Consider the following 16118-nt stretch of genomic DNA (forward strand, 5'->3'; position numbering starts at 1 on the left):
ATTCTTGTTACTGTGTTAAGTTTATTATTGTTGCTTTTAGAAATGCGACATAGACATACTTATAACAAGAGAGAAAATAACAGAACAGTGGTGATGGATTAGAACTTATTAAAAGAGACTTTGTGTGATTAATTACTAATTAACATGATATCCAACTGTTAGGAAAAATTAAGGGAAAACTAACAGAAGACTAAAAAGATCTACTGAAAACTGTTGACCAACAAGTATGCTATAACACGTGACATTAGTTAAACACTAACAACCAAGTGTTGGTTTAGGATAACTGTATTAAATTTAAATGAAGACAGAATATAGATGGATGCAAATATTTTAAAATATAATGTAATACTTAACTAGAAAACAGATTTTACTTAAATAAATTTATATTGAAATTTATCCTGTTAGAATAATTTAACCCATTGCGGATCGTATTGTTTTGGCGCGCTGGCACCAGCGGGCGTGAATTAATTCACGGTCAGCGGCCGCACGAACAGCAATGGTGCGCCACATTGTATCGCTCGCTATTGTATACTAGAAAATTCAGCTGCGAAGGTATTCTTTCAGACGGAACATGGGCTTGCTGGGGTATCCGTGATGTAGGAACGATAACACGCGAGCAAGGTTACAGCGTGGCAGGGATGATGTCTGAATCATAGTCTAAATAAAGCGGCTCGGGCGAATCGATTGCAACATCCGGGCCATTGTCTAGACTAAAACCCACCAACATGTACGTCTGCGTCGTTTAGTTGTGTCACTAACCTCAAAAGTATTGTAATAAGAACTGAGGAAAACACCCAATCAGAAGCGCTAAAAAGCAGAGAGTAAACTCATATGAATGATTTTTCAATGTCGACATACAATTGCGATCTGTAGGATATTTATAAAACTTGTGAAAACTCTAAACATAGACCGTTGTTAAACACTCTTAGTAGACAAGTGAAGACGATCGCCCGATCTATCAGACATTAACAGAACTATTTGGAGGGAAATTTAAAAGCAGACCGCTTTTGCGACCTGAGCTCGTCACCGTCACGTTAGGCCCGGCCGCTGCGTGACGAGCCCAGCTCATCAGTGATCCGCAATGGGTTAACTGAATTTAGTAATAAACATCAAGAAATAAATTATTTTTGGTACAGTACAACCACATTTATCTGGATCTCTGGGTTATTCAGATCGGTTTTACAGAGTGGAGAGAGTCCAATTTAAAAAAATTAATGAATTTCCAGCATAGTGTGTTTTTTAGATTAACAAAACTGGCAACAGTACTGGCATGTGATATAATAAAAAATCAACAATTTTATAGCAAGCATGCGAGAGGTTGACGACTGTAAATTTTGAGGCAGTAATTGATTGGCTTCAGACCGGCAACAGTACTGGCATGTGATGTAATAAATAATTAACAATTTTATAGCAAGCCTGCGAGAGGCTGACAACTGTAAATTTTGAGGCAGTAATTGATTGGCTTCAGACTGGCAACAGTACTGGCATGTGATATAATAAAAAATTAACAATATTATAGTAAGCCTGCGAGAGGTTGACAACTGTCAATTGTGAAACAGTAATTGATTGGTTTCTCACTGTGAAACATACAAACTGTATCATCAGCTTAGTAACAGGGGACAGTGAAAACGACTATCATATTGAAGAACTGGAATATGTCATGACTCATGCTAACGGTTTATTTTGAGCAACACGCTGACACTGTCAGAGGAAATTATGGCTGGAAATGTTTGTGTGTTCGTACTTCCGGAAGCAATGTACCAAAGAACTGGCTAACTAACTTTACGAAACAGTAAACATTTCTTTTTGTTGATTGTTTGTATGATTAATCTCTGTAATAATAAATAATACCTTCTTTTGTTGTAACATTTCTAACGAATACACTCCTTATTATTTGTAATCTACAATTTTTTAAACATATTCCTGGTTTATTTGGATTTTCATTCATCCAGATCACTTTTGGACCCAATTAATCTGTTCAACATGGTTGTACTGTATTTACAAATTACAACTGATTACCAAGATTTTGTTTGCTGAAAGGGTGAACTTTAAATCGATATTAAAAATTGTAAATATTTACATTTATTGTGTAGTGAAATTAAATGAAGACAAAGACAAACAACAGGACATAAAATACGTAAACAAAACATAAATATCTAATTAACTCTCGAACTGGTGGTCCATTTGCTCTTTACTAAAAATACATGTTTTAGCTATTTTTTTAGATGTTCATTTTTAGATGGTGCATAAAATTCAATCATCATAAGAATGATATTCCAAGAAAATAATATAAAATTTGGGTCTGCATGGTTTTCATAGTTTTTGTTATAATTACAAGATTTTTAAAAGGTTGAAAATACTTTTGTAAATCGTTTATACATCTTAAAAACGAGATAAAAGAAGAAAAATGTGCTGGCAAAAATACAGTTGCATTGTAGATTATAAGTTTTTTTTTATTTAAAAGAGTGAATTTTTATTTGGTTATGTTCGAGTAAGCTAGTTGAACTAGCGCAAACAGCAAAGACATTGTTCATAAACTTTTTTTTTTTTTTAAATAAGAGAATCAAATAAAAACTGACTTCTTTAGTTTTATGGATGTGTAAGCTATACTATATCATTTTTGCAAAAAAAAAAAAAAAAAAAAAATATATATATATATATGTGTGTGTAAACATATTTGGATTTCTAAACATCTGCTTCACACACCAGATTTCCAGTGTTACTGTTACAAATGTTCCTCTTGACAATTAATGATGGTTCACACCAGCTTGAGAGTTAACACTAAAACACTGATACAAAACAAAAGATTATAACAATCACAAATGCTCTCTAAAGCAAAGAAGGCACAAAAACATTCTGGGTTGTCCTTGAATGAATATTGATTTTTACTCCTAAGAAACTTACCGCATTTAATTTTACAATATTACAATTACATGTAATAATATACATGACATATAATATTTCTTAGCAAAATAATACTTTCTTACAAAAAGATTTATAACACAGTTTTAAATTTTTTCTCTGTGTTAAAAGCAGAGCCTCAAATGTGTGGTAGGCAGGTAACTGCATGTCCACTTAATACCCTTACTTTTAATACAACACATAATATTCAAAACAAGAAGAGGAAAATTTCCCACTTAGAAGTATGAGTTTAATAGTTTTTGGCTCACTCAAATTCTAATTACAATGTGAATGGTAATCGAATCTTTCAGCTCATTAATATAACATGTAATATGCAAAACAAAACAAGAAGACGACAATTTTCACTTAGAAGTACGTGATTAATAGTTTTTTGGCTAACTTAAATCCAAATTACAACGAGAAAAAAATGGTCATCTAATCTACCAGCTCATTAATATGACACGTAATACACAAAACAAGAAGACGACAATTTTCACTTAGATGTATGTGATTAATAGTTTTTTGGCTAACTTAAATCCAAATTACAACGAGAAAAAATGGTCATCTAATCTACCAGCTCATTAATATGACACGTAATAAACAAAACAAGAAGACGACAATTTTCCTCTTAGAAGTACGTGATTAATAGTTTTTTGGCTAACTTAAATCCAAATTACAGTGTGAGCAAACAGTCATCTAATCTTTCAGCTCATGAAACAATAAATTTGATTCCTAATAAAGTAATACAAATAATCTATTACTCCATTTAATTTGATGGTTTGCTCTCTATTATCTAATGAGGCTTTTGTGTTTTCATAGAATTTTCAACTGGCCCCATAAATCATGACCTAATTCAACAATTTAGAACTAGTTAATTAAAAATAATAAACAGGTTTCTATATACTGTAATGTGTTTTAAGACTCTAATTACAACACAACAGTTTAATAACTTGAACCATTTACCAGAAAGTTATAGTCGTTAGTTTACATGTTACTAGTAATACTTCCAACAGTATAATTTATTACTTTAAGTGTCAGTGTCTAGAACATGCATAACACAAATTACTGTTAGTTTATAAATTCAAAATGCCCATTACCTCTTAATAATGGGTAACAAAATTTGATATAAAGAAAACACATTTTAAAATATCCTCAATTTATTAAAAATTACAATTCATAATTAATTAAAACTTAAAAATATTGCACTGCAGTTGTTTAAAATGTTAAGTACATTGGAAAAGTCTTTATCTATATTAATATTTGGTTACTGAAGTGTTAACACCATTCCTGGCACTATCTGAGGTACATACAACTCTTCATAAGGTACTAAGTAAGGCTGAATCTTGTCATTACATTACAACAATCATTAAAATTACAATGTCTTCGATATCCCATACATTTTATTAGTACTAAATAGTAATTAATTAAAGCGTAACTTCACAACCTTCATAACATTCTGACTTAAAACACGTTAATTAATTTACATGCTATACAAATAAAAATATACAGTAAAAATCCTCTAATTGACTTTAAACCAAAAGAGCTAAGTAATATACACTGTCTGAAAGATTTTATGTACATGAATAAATAACAAAGATTAGTAGTAGTATAGTGACCCAAATTTATGATTTCAACTAAGTGTATTTGCAGCTTGTATTACAAAGGTTATATAGAACTGTAGTACTTTGAATTTTACAAATTCCTTGATCAAATATTAAAGTCCATAATAACATTAAACATTTTTTACAGACTGATTTAAAAAAGATGTATATGTTAATCAAGACAAAACAATAAAAATAACCTTATACAGTTAAAAACAAATTCATTAAAAATACATTGTTTAGAGTACCACAGTGCACAGTTAAAAAATAAATATGAATTGATTAGTAAATATTAAACACTGTTACACCACTTCATAAAACCTAGAACAAGTAAGTTTACAAAAGAACTGTCCACACATAAACATTTAACTCTTTGGTCCACTTAATCTTCTTACATACTTATTAAAACCATGTATATGTCTACTTAGTTACTTAAAAATGTTCCTTATTATCTGTGAAATAAAAAAAATACTATAATAACTAATAAAGATACAACAAAATACAGCGTAATTTACTCTACGGCATAACATTAGCACCAAAGTTACAAAAATGCATATCATTAATAAATCTTAACTGGCCAATAAAATATTCTTAACTTATGACAGCAATATTCTGGCCATACGCCTGATGCAAACTGGTCTTACAACAGTGCTAGCGAAATAAAAACAAATCTAGAGTGCACAGTGATAAATACACGTATAAAATGCCACTGAACCACATGCTTGACACTCACATAGACGTGGATGTGGAACGTCCTAGGAACGTGCCAGAGGACAGAACAAACGTTCCCCTTCTGACAGGTCGAGGAGATGTGGAATCTTGCCTTGCTAACGTCTTACGGCCCAGGACTGGTGAAGGAATGGGAGGTTCAGGCTTTATACTCAGCGTCCTGTGGATATTCAAGAGTCAGAGTGAGTGGAAAGAGTATATATACAAATTCTCATATTGATTGATTATACTTATTTATCATATACATTTATTTATACTTAACTGTAGTTGAGATTGATTACATATGAAAACTCAGTTCAAAACCTGACACTTTCAGAGTAAAGACTGATGAATAAAACAGGAAGGTAGGTACTGTAAAATGTATAAGGTGCAAACCAGATATGTAAGTTTAATTTCTAAGGGACATATCTTTTTGGTAAAATGTTGTAAAAATCAAATGCAAATAATCACTAGCTAAGAAGTGCAGTGCAGTGTTTAATTTTGGAAGTCCACACATGTCTCTATAACCTGATATGGCATGTCAGTATTGAATTTCTTCATATTCATATATCTCAATTTCTGTTATTTTGATTAACAGTTCTTTTCAAAACAGCATAAAGCTAGTTGAAGTAGATGCACACTGTGAGAATATCCCGCTTAGTAGATGTTACCATTAGAGCTATGTCTGCAAGGATATTTAGGTATTTCAATTGAATTGTGTCTCTGAACACTTTCCTGACATAATTCCTCTGAAGCACTCCTGATGCTACTGGGCTGAATTAATTTATCTTATCTGTCACAGGAGAACACTAAATGGCGTTCTTATACTTCTTCCAAATACATTCAAACTTAACTTGGCTTGTAAATGACATATTATATATTATTTTAAAGATTGTTATTTCTCAAAAAAACTCTTCATAACACATTAAATCCTGAGTAATGTCTGATTTATGTCACTACAAGGCCATCTATAACTAGAACATGCCATCTTTTCAACCAGAACAAACAGAATATTTTAGTAAAACTATAAAAACAGTATGAATACAGGTGATGCAACTAATAAATATAAGCGCAGTTACAAATAATTAAAATAAATACAGTGAGGAGGCAGCTCATAACAAAAATATTTGTAGAATAAAAGGATTAAGATTACTGTTATCAGAGAAATACACAAAACATTTGAAATATTTCCACTAGATAGCAGCACTAACCAAAGAAACATTACAGCACAGACAATAGATACGTTTCTATACAGACATTTGGACTTTAGTATTTCAGCGAGCGCCGTGTGGAGCGCTAGGTGTATACCGCCACGAGTTGTCTACTTGTCCCACTGTGCTAATTCAAGCGGCGCGGCGCGGGCTTCGCATCCCCTCCACTCACCCGCTGTGAACCAGGACACACATCCTACTGATCACGTTCTACTGCTGGCGCGGCTCACTCTTCACGTCGCCCCACCTCTCACCCGCTCTGTACTGATACCCTCCCACTGACTCAAGTTCAGCCTACTGCGTTGTATTTGTTAAGTTGAAAAAATTGTCGGGTACTAAGGTGTTCGTTACAAAAACTGTTCTAACAGTAGTTTAAAAGTGAAAGGGTTAAAGATGTTTTAAGGTTTCCACGAGAAAATAGGTGGAAATATGGATCAGAAAACAGGTAAGAATTAAAGTTGTTATAACAGGATATTAGTTATTTATAATATATGCTTACCACTATATTTGTGTGAACACGTGTGATGTTCAGTTAGTTATATTTGTTAGTTGAAAATGTCGGTACTAGGTGTTCGTACAAAAACTGTTCTAACAGTAGGTTTAAAGTGAAAGGGTTAAAGATGTTTAGGTTTCCACGAGAAAATAGTTGATAATATGGATTCAGAAAACGAGTGTAAGAATTAAATTGTTATAAACAGGATATTAGTCATTTATAATATATGCTTACACTATATTTGTGTGAACACGTGTGATGTTCAGTTAGTTATATTTGTTAGTTGAAAATGTCGGGTACTAGGTGTTCGTACAAAAACTGTTTCTAACAGTTGGTTTAAAGTGAAAGGGTTAAAGATTGTTTAGGTTTCCACGAGAAAATAGTGATTATATGGATTCAGAAAACAGGTAAGAATTAAATTGTTATAAAACAGGAATATTAGTCATTTATGAATATATGCTTACACTATATTTGTGTGAACACGTGTTGATGTATTCAGTTAGTTATATTTGTTAGTTGAAAATGTCGGGTACTACTAGGTGTTCTGTCCGTACAAAAACTGTTCTAACAGTAGGATTAAAGTGAAAGGGTTAAAGATGTTTAGGTTTCCACGAGAAAATAGTGATATATGGATTCAAGAATCAAAACAGGTAAGAATTAAATTGTTATAACAGGATATTAGTCATTTATAAATATATGCTTACACTATATTTGTGTGAACACACGTGTGTGATGTTCAGTTAGTTTTATATTTGTTAGTTGAAAATGTCGGGTAAAAAAAAAACTAAATAAAAAAAAAAAAAAAACTTAGGTGTTTCAGTACAAAAACTGTTCTAACAGTAGGTTTAAAGTGAAAGGGTTAAAGATGTTTAGGTTTCCACGAGAAAAATAGTGATATATGGATTCAGAAAACAGTGTAAGAAATTAAATTGTTATTATAACAGGATATTAGTCATTTATAATATATGCTTACACTATATTTGTGTGAACACGTGTGATGTTCAGAAGTTTAATTTTTCCATTAAGCGCCGGCTTTTATTCACAGATGAAATGAACATCTGGAATTCCTTGACCTAACATCAATTATACAGATTTATATTAAAAATTAATTTATTCTAGGAAATCCCAGATCTTATTGGACTGTCGCCGTTATCGATGAGAAGAATAAGCTGCTAATGTGAGAGGCCATTTCCGACAAGGTGACATTCTACCTAGTGGTCTCGACTCGTCCATATTGCTGTACCTATACAGTATTCTTCAGAGGAAAAAAAGAGCCAATTCCAGAGTCCTTCACATCAAACTTCTCCTTCTCCTCGTGTGAAACGTACTGCAGAGTCACCTAGAAGATATCTCTGGAAGGTCCCCTCTAACAGAACATCCATCTCTCGACCGTGAGCACCCTCTTCAGCCAGCTTCAGTGTTTTGAAACTGTTTCGCCGTCTGTTCATGGCATGGATAGAAAGTGCATCACCTGCAAGACAATGTCTTTCTAAGATTAAGAGAGCCTTATTTCATGGTCACCAACTAAAAACAACTTTCTGTCTAAAATAAACTCACAAACTAAAAACCTTGGCATCTAAAGAGCCAAGATTTCAAGATTAAAATGCCTATTATTAAAGTTCAGCAGGCTTGGAGGTTTGAAATTCAAATCCAAAGAAGCCGAAATATTGTTTAGAATGCAAAGTCATAAAAAGAACATGCATTGGAGAGTTCCGACGAAAAAAAATTTGCTACCCGCTTTGTTTCCTGAGATCTCCATCTCTACGTATAACCTATTTACGAAAGTGTTTGATTTTTGGCCAGCAGAATCAACAATAAGGATATGGATATCGACAAAAAAATGCTTCATGGACAGGATTTAATAGAGCACTAATGGAACAAATTAAATTAAAATCAAACAGTAAGTGAATACTTTGGAAAAAAGCATGTGTTTTTTGATGTTCGAAAACGAAATGTCTATAAAGAAATGTTTTAGAATATTCACACAATACGACCTAAATTGAAGGCTATGAAGACATAGGTAGTCTGTGGTCGACACTCAAAAAAGGATTGCAAAGGAGAGCAACTGTTTTTAATGGTTGGGGATTGTTTTTAATCAATGGAAACTCCCAATTTTGGTTACTTTGTTTCCGATAAAGGCCTGATGGGTAGTCAGAACAAGGCTTATAATCGAAGAATGCATCAATAACATAACAGAATGCAGGCCTCAATGTTAAAGCTATGGTATGTGTCCAGTCAACAACAAATGTCAAAGCCTACAAGACTTTAGGTGTATTTGTTTGGACCAAACCATATTTTTATACAAGTCGTGGACAAAAAGTTGTTGCACTTTTTGATCCACCTCATCATTTTGAAAGTCCCTCAGGAACAATCTTGTTGACACCCACGACTTTGTCCTATGATGTCGGCACACCATTTCATTTTCCGATATAAGACAATTATTTGATTATTGATAGCATAAAAGTGAAAGTACCTCAGAGAGCAGCTTCCTCAACTAACACCAGCACATATCTGGCCAAACCCCTTTCAAAAACTCTCTTGTTTTCTCTTGCAACTCAGATATTCAGGCCACACGACAGCAGCGGCATTAAAAACTGTTACCGAAATTGTGCCATGCCTAAAAAAAAGCGATACGGCTTTGGATAACGTCCTCTTTTCTACTGAATCAAATAAATTCTTTATTTGATGCAAATGAACAGCAGAACACACCATTCTAAAAATCCAGACTCTTGTGCATTAAGCTCAAGTAACAGCCATATAGAAATGCCCTTTTTGCCAACGCCTTGGACCTGTTTACCAACCTTAAGAAATTAAGTCCCAAAGTTTCAAGACCACCCTGTTTTTCGATGGCTTCATACATACTAACAATCCGCGCATACACTGAACTTTTTTATCATCAGAAGGGCCTGTAAATACATACTTACATCAAGGACTAAACCAAGACCCACTTGAAAATTTATTTTCTTCAATCAGACAAAGGGTGGGTTGGAATCGAAATCCCAAGTGTCCCGCAGTACTTAGAGGTACAATGCGTATACTCACTATTCAGCAATTCCTAGAACCACCCAAAACCACATCATATAATCCTGACTATGATGCACTTCTAGACCTAGTGCAACAGGTGGGAAGAACGTCACAGTCCCAGAGTAAGGAAGCAACACCGCTTTCAGATTCATCAAATTCGTCTGAAGAAGACGAAGCATCAGCAAATGATTTCCGAAAGTCAAATGATCCTCCAATTCGGACGATTGTTCAGTATTGTTACCTTAGAAGAAATGTTCTACAGTATACTTTTGCAGGTTATTATGGCCCACACATATCATAGAAAGTTTAAATGTGAACAGTGTTTTAACAAAATGTTGCGACAAACAATCTAAGCTGTCAAGTCACAAAGAACTTCTAATTCTGAACAGAACTTTTTCAAACGTGAAAGTGACTGACTGACTCCAGTGGACTTTTAGCTCCCTCAGTCAACTTAATGTAAATGTTGTTGAGATTGCCATCAAAACCTACAAAAAGTTATTTAAGAAAGTGGCTCATAAAGCAAATGTTGTGAAAAGACTCATGAAAAGCAACTGACAAAGTCATCTCATGCGATGCCATTTCATGCGTACAGTGTAAAGAAAACTCAAACATTTGTGCTTAAACATTTGTTCGAAAGTTTTGCTGCATAAACAGTGTAAATGGATTTCACGTCAAATGAAAAAAACTACTGAAGGAAAAATTAAAATCCTCGGACACGAGTAAAAATTATGTATGGGTGAAATGTGATTAAATACTGGTAGATAAATAAAGGGTTTCAGTGTTTTAAGTACACACTATGAACACCTAATGCCTTTTCTTGTCCACTTCCTTGCTTAAAAAAGTGCAATTTAGTGTTACGTAAATAATTAATTAATATATGTTATTAATTTAACAAGAATAATTGTGCACTGTGATATCCCGACTAAAACCTGTTCTTGCTCGGTTTACAGCTTAATGGGCAATTAAGAATACGTTCTGTTTTTTTTTTACATGTTTGTAAATATTATTTTTTGTTTCAAAAAAATTGTTTATAGAAATGAAATTTTGTATCGATGTAAATACAGTGTTAGTAATAACTTGTATCAAGCTTTTGTAACTCAGGTTTATTCCATTGTGTATTGTATGTCAGATTGCTCTACACTACAATTTATTGGTTATATGTATTTTATAAATATAATTACGAACTTGGTCTGCGTGTATTTAGAAATATAAACTTTGTATTTTCTCAAAGTAAACATTTGTACTTAAGTATAAACTAAGGGATTTTTGCTTGAATCATTTTCACTTAATATTAGAGTGCAGTGATTCATCAGATCTCATGTGAATGTAAGTCGCATGCAGGGGCTTTACTGAAGAATATTTAATTTAATCTAGTATTTTTATCTAGTATCATTTTGTGTGCCACATAAAGTGATAAATCTGCTTTTTTAATTGTTTTCGTATTTCAGTGCTGATACTTATCATTTTGTTTAATTCTTAGAATAATATTTTCATCAATATAAATTTTAATGTACTGTTACTTATTATTGTTCAGCTGAAAATTATTTTAGAAGATTTTGTTCTAAATAAAACTTTTTATTTTAATTTCCACAAATATTTGTATTTTCTTTTTGCTCTAGTTGAATTTATTGTCATGATTAGAACTTAACGTCATCTGATAACCCTGATTTTTTAAATACAGACCTTCGATTTTAAGGCAATTCTAGTTACATTTAATATTTCTATGATTTTTACTAACTGAGCAAAAAAGTTAGGCTGATTGATTCATGTAGTATCATGGTTAGGATTTCATAAGATGCACGTATAAGGCTTTTTATTACAATGAAGCTTTATTTGATTGGTGTTTTTGTTGTTGTTGTTTGTTGTTAATATCCTATATTATTGGCGGAATATAACCTAATTAACAAGCTTAACGTTGTATAAGATTTCTCAATTATTCAAAAAATACAAGTTACATTGCGTACAGTTTGGGGATTAAGACGTAGGTACTGTATAGTCTATAGACAAAACATAGATTCAATGCATAGTTCAATTCAACGATTCATATATATAATTTTTATTAGTTACAAAATAAAAGAAATATGTTATTTCTGTGTTTAGTAACGGGAACAACATTTTTAAAGAATTACTTTTAATACCTTTATGTGTTGTTTAACTTAATTTGCATTAGAGGTAAGATGGGAATTGAACGAGATTTTCCTGACGACAGAACGCAGAATTATATTTTGAGGTAATGAAAAAACCCAGGCAAAAAAGACAGGAGTGAGTGTACTGTACGAGGCAGCAAGACTACTGAGCGAGCCACTGAGCAAGAGCAAGCGGTGAGGTGACGCGAGGAAGTGTATTATCTGCCGCGCCGCGCCAGTGCCAGCGCGTGTGTTTACTGCTGTTTGCTAATTGGCAACATGGGAGTGAGTGACCTAGCGCTACACTAGTGCTCTCTGATGCTGTCATCCACTAACTAAATTTTGCGCACGGTCGCTAAACTGTCTGTATAGAAACGTATCCATTGTCTGTGATTACAGTAAGTAGTTCTTGAATCTACCAATAGTTGGTAGTACAAAATAGGCAGCATTGATAAAGTAGGTTGAGGCAGTGGAGCTAACATCTAATTCAAATCTCAAATTCAAAATATTTTTATTCATTTTAAAATAAGCACATTGGACATAAATTTTACAAATTATATGAATATCCTTCCTGCACAGATTATAAAGTCTGTGCTTGGGGAAGAGTCCAAAGCAATAGTCAATTGTGTACACTCCGATGTAAAAAAACATAATTGATCCAAACTACGTTATCTCAGTAAACACAGTTACATACATTACTAAAGATTATGAAGTTGAAAAACAAAGAAACAATAAGAAGTTGGTAAACCAGCAACTTCACATATCAATAATGTTCCAGATATTTATTTTGAAGCAGATAAGAGAATGAGACGAGAGACAAAACTACTTAATTCGTAATGATAATCTAATGAGGATATTTACAAAGAAACCATTTTTTTTTTAAAGACACCTACTGGTATATAGCGATAGCAAAAGCACCTCTGCAGCCTCTCAGCCTATGCGAGCAGCCAGCTACCCACCTTTCGATTCAAACGACATCGCAGCCCCCTCCATATATTTTACTTCATATATTAAATTTCTATGCACTATTTGGGCCAGTTAGAATGAGTTTTAATTCAGGACTGAGTTTTTTTAATCTTCTTGTACTATAACAGTAGTTATTTCTATGCTTTATTTAGTAATTTTGAGAAATTTCACTCTCACTCAATACATGAAACACCTCATCACATTAAGGAGCAATGGAGCATTTGACCAAGAAATTGTTAGAGCAGACTGCAGATCAAACATAATGTTCAAAATATCTTAAATTTATCAATATTTCCTGAAGCCGAATATGTTTATGCTTATAAAATGTTTATAAAAGAAAATGCAGTCTGATAAAAAAGAGTCATGTGAACTCCAATAAATGAAATAAGTATTAATAAAAGGGTCAATAACTGTTCAGTTGAATCTTCCATACAATTTTTTTTACAAAATAAAAGTTAAAACTCTACAAAGGAAAAGGTCCACAAACTACCTAATAAATTGCTATTAAATAAAGCACTACCAAACGACTAGCAATACTTATTGGAACACAGCTTACCTGTGATCAGTCCTACACAGAAAAGTGACATGGCGTTATAATTGAAACAGAGTTCATTAAAGAAATACATTCAGTTTTATAAGTAAGCATGTATTATCAAACTAATTAAGAATAAACAGGACTTTAAACAGATTATTAATCTAAACAGAGTAAAATTTTCAAAAATGTAATAATGTATTAAACTTATAAATGTTATTGACTAAATGGAATAAATCTAGTTAATTAATTATGATATTATGATGTGATAGTAGCCAATAACTTTGCCATAAATGTTCTAAAACATGCTACACATATTTAATATTTTTCTATTTTACTTTTCATAGATCTAGTGCACATACAGATGCCCTCAAACAGTGAAGCCTATTACAGGACACAAGGTCTGGTTTCCATTTTTCTGAAAACAGGTAAGCTTTCTCTCCTAATACACAAGATTTTATCACTATTTCTTAATGACAAGACCTAAAAGTTTAATTTTTAAAACAAAAAGCTATAATTTTCGTTAGAGAAAATATATACAAATGGAATGAATTAACTATAATTGTTTTATAGTTTAAGAGTATACAAACTGGTTATTTCAATAACTTTGCTATTGTTTGTGGTTTTGGCAAACATCATTTTTGTCCTTACTGTTTTTGTAGAAATCAATTATTTTATTCTGAAGATTTATTTTGACCTTTATCATCTTTAGGAATATTTTTATTTAATACTACACACAGTAAAATACAAAAAAGTAATGTTCAGTATCACACAATTTGAAGAATTGAGTGAATTATCCAGGATCAAAATTAGCTGATTAATGTCATGTCATTTCACTACACATTAATATAGAATAATTCAAACCTACATTAATTCAATCAAGTTGAGAAGTCTGGTTGAAATGTTAACTGTCACGAGACATATCACATAAGGAGACGGGGTAATACTGTGAAACCCATTATAAAGTTTTTCCACTGATTCAACCAGTAGTGATATTATGAGGGATTACGCAAATTACAAGATTACTCTTTGTTCTCAGGTGGTCCCCTTAACCGAAAGCACCTTGCAGATATTGTTAGCCATGACGTCGTATTAAAGGAAATCTTTATGCCAATCCCCAACCTACTCAAGACTTGCAGTGACAGTGCGTGTGTTATCAGCTCATTCTGACACATCCAAACATGCCCCTCTACCTATACCGCTTGTCTGCTGGCCGACCCGTGTGCCAAAAAAGTAGCAGAAAACAGTGATTTGCAGTGAACAAAAATGTTATCATAATTTCATTATTTTAATTTCAGAACATTTAAATACAATAATTTTATCACTCTTAATGATAAAAAAAGTGAGGTAACAACATAAAACATCAAAATATTTTAAAAGTAGTATAGTAAAAGCCTTAGTATAGCTACTGCAGAAGTCTGATTGGTCAGGCTGCTGCTGTTTATACCACGACTTTTGTTTCACAATGGACTGGAAGTGAAGGTAATCATGCTAAGATTACATTACACATAGTTAAGATCCACTGTATGTAACATTAGCAAACATCTAACTCTATGACCTGAATGAGTTAATCTACAACAGCCCATATAAGTAGATGATTCTATTAAGTCTTTAATGGGTTGATAAACTGCTACTAATCGTTTACTGCTTTACTTGTTCAGAATGATTTAACTGTGCCTTCAAGAACCTATATCATATCTGATCATGTTTTAAGCTGATTGCTTACTTAAGTGATGTGGGGGCACTTGGCACTCGAGTGAGCGCCCGGGTGGGAGGGGGCATGTGCTCAGGGGAGAGAGAGGGGGACAAAGGACGTCTCTCTTCCTTCACGTAGAGGAGTTCTTCAGGCAGCGCTGTACGGCGCCGGTATTTCTCAGTCCTGACAATACTTGGGCACGTGTTGCCGTTTATACTGAAACAATACAGACGCTATCACTACCTAAGCTTAATTACTAATATAGTAAGTAAGTAAGAGCTCTGAAACACTATATGGTAATTACGGAACAAAGGCTATAGGTGAGCTACAAACTAGAAGTGCAATCTGGTTATTGTCCACACAGTGGTAGAGATGTGCCAAACCAGTCCAGACACAGAACTGTTGCAACTCGTTCGTAACATGCGTGGAGTTGCCCCGGCTAATGGTTGTGCCATATTCATTATTCACTTTGTTATGTCTTGTCGTGTTGCGTATATCAGATATATTTGATTGCAATATAGCTAAATTAAAAGATTTAATAATCATTGGTTGAAACCACTATATAAAACAATGTTTCCAAATACATGAAAATAAAACTTTTTTAATTTAATGTTTTGTTTTATTTGGGTTCAATATTACAAACTGAATAAAATATGGTACATAAAAAAATATTAGTTAAATTGAAACCAAATTTAATAATGTTGATTATGACATAATACAGGAAAAGTATTTAAATAATTTGTACACTAGCAATTCAAACTACATACATATATATATATATATATATATATATATATATATATATATATATATATATATATATATATAAAACCTAAAATAACAATGTTACAAATTTTAAA

General features: G+C 32.7%; 1 protein-coding gene across 3 annotated transcripts in view; it reads right to left on the reverse strand.

Annotated features, from left to right (window-relative positions):
• The window catches only part of LOC124355147 (kinesin-like protein KIF21A), a 214866-nt gene that overhangs the window by 50449 nt on the left and 148299 nt on the right, over positions 1–16118 (reverse strand). For all 3 annotated transcript variants that reach the window (XM_046806127.1, XM_046806126.1, XM_046806128.1), the window contains exons 16-17: positions 15289–15474; positions 5236–5391 (exon numbers count right to left, since the gene is read on the reverse strand). In XM_046806127.1, coding sequence (XP_046662083.1) covers positions 5236–5391; positions 15289–15474 — 342 coding nt within the window. The remainder of the gene's footprint in view (positions 1–5235; positions 5392–15288; positions 15475–16118) is intronic.

The sequence above is a fragment of the Homalodisca vitripennis genome, chromosome 2 (genome assembly GCF_021130785.1).
Source record: "Homalodisca vitripennis isolate AUS2020 chromosome 2, UT_GWSS_2.1, whole genome shotgun sequence".
In the NCBI taxonomy this organism is placed as follows: Eukaryota; Metazoa; Arthropoda; class Insecta; order Hemiptera; family Cicadellidae; genus Homalodisca; species Homalodisca vitripennis.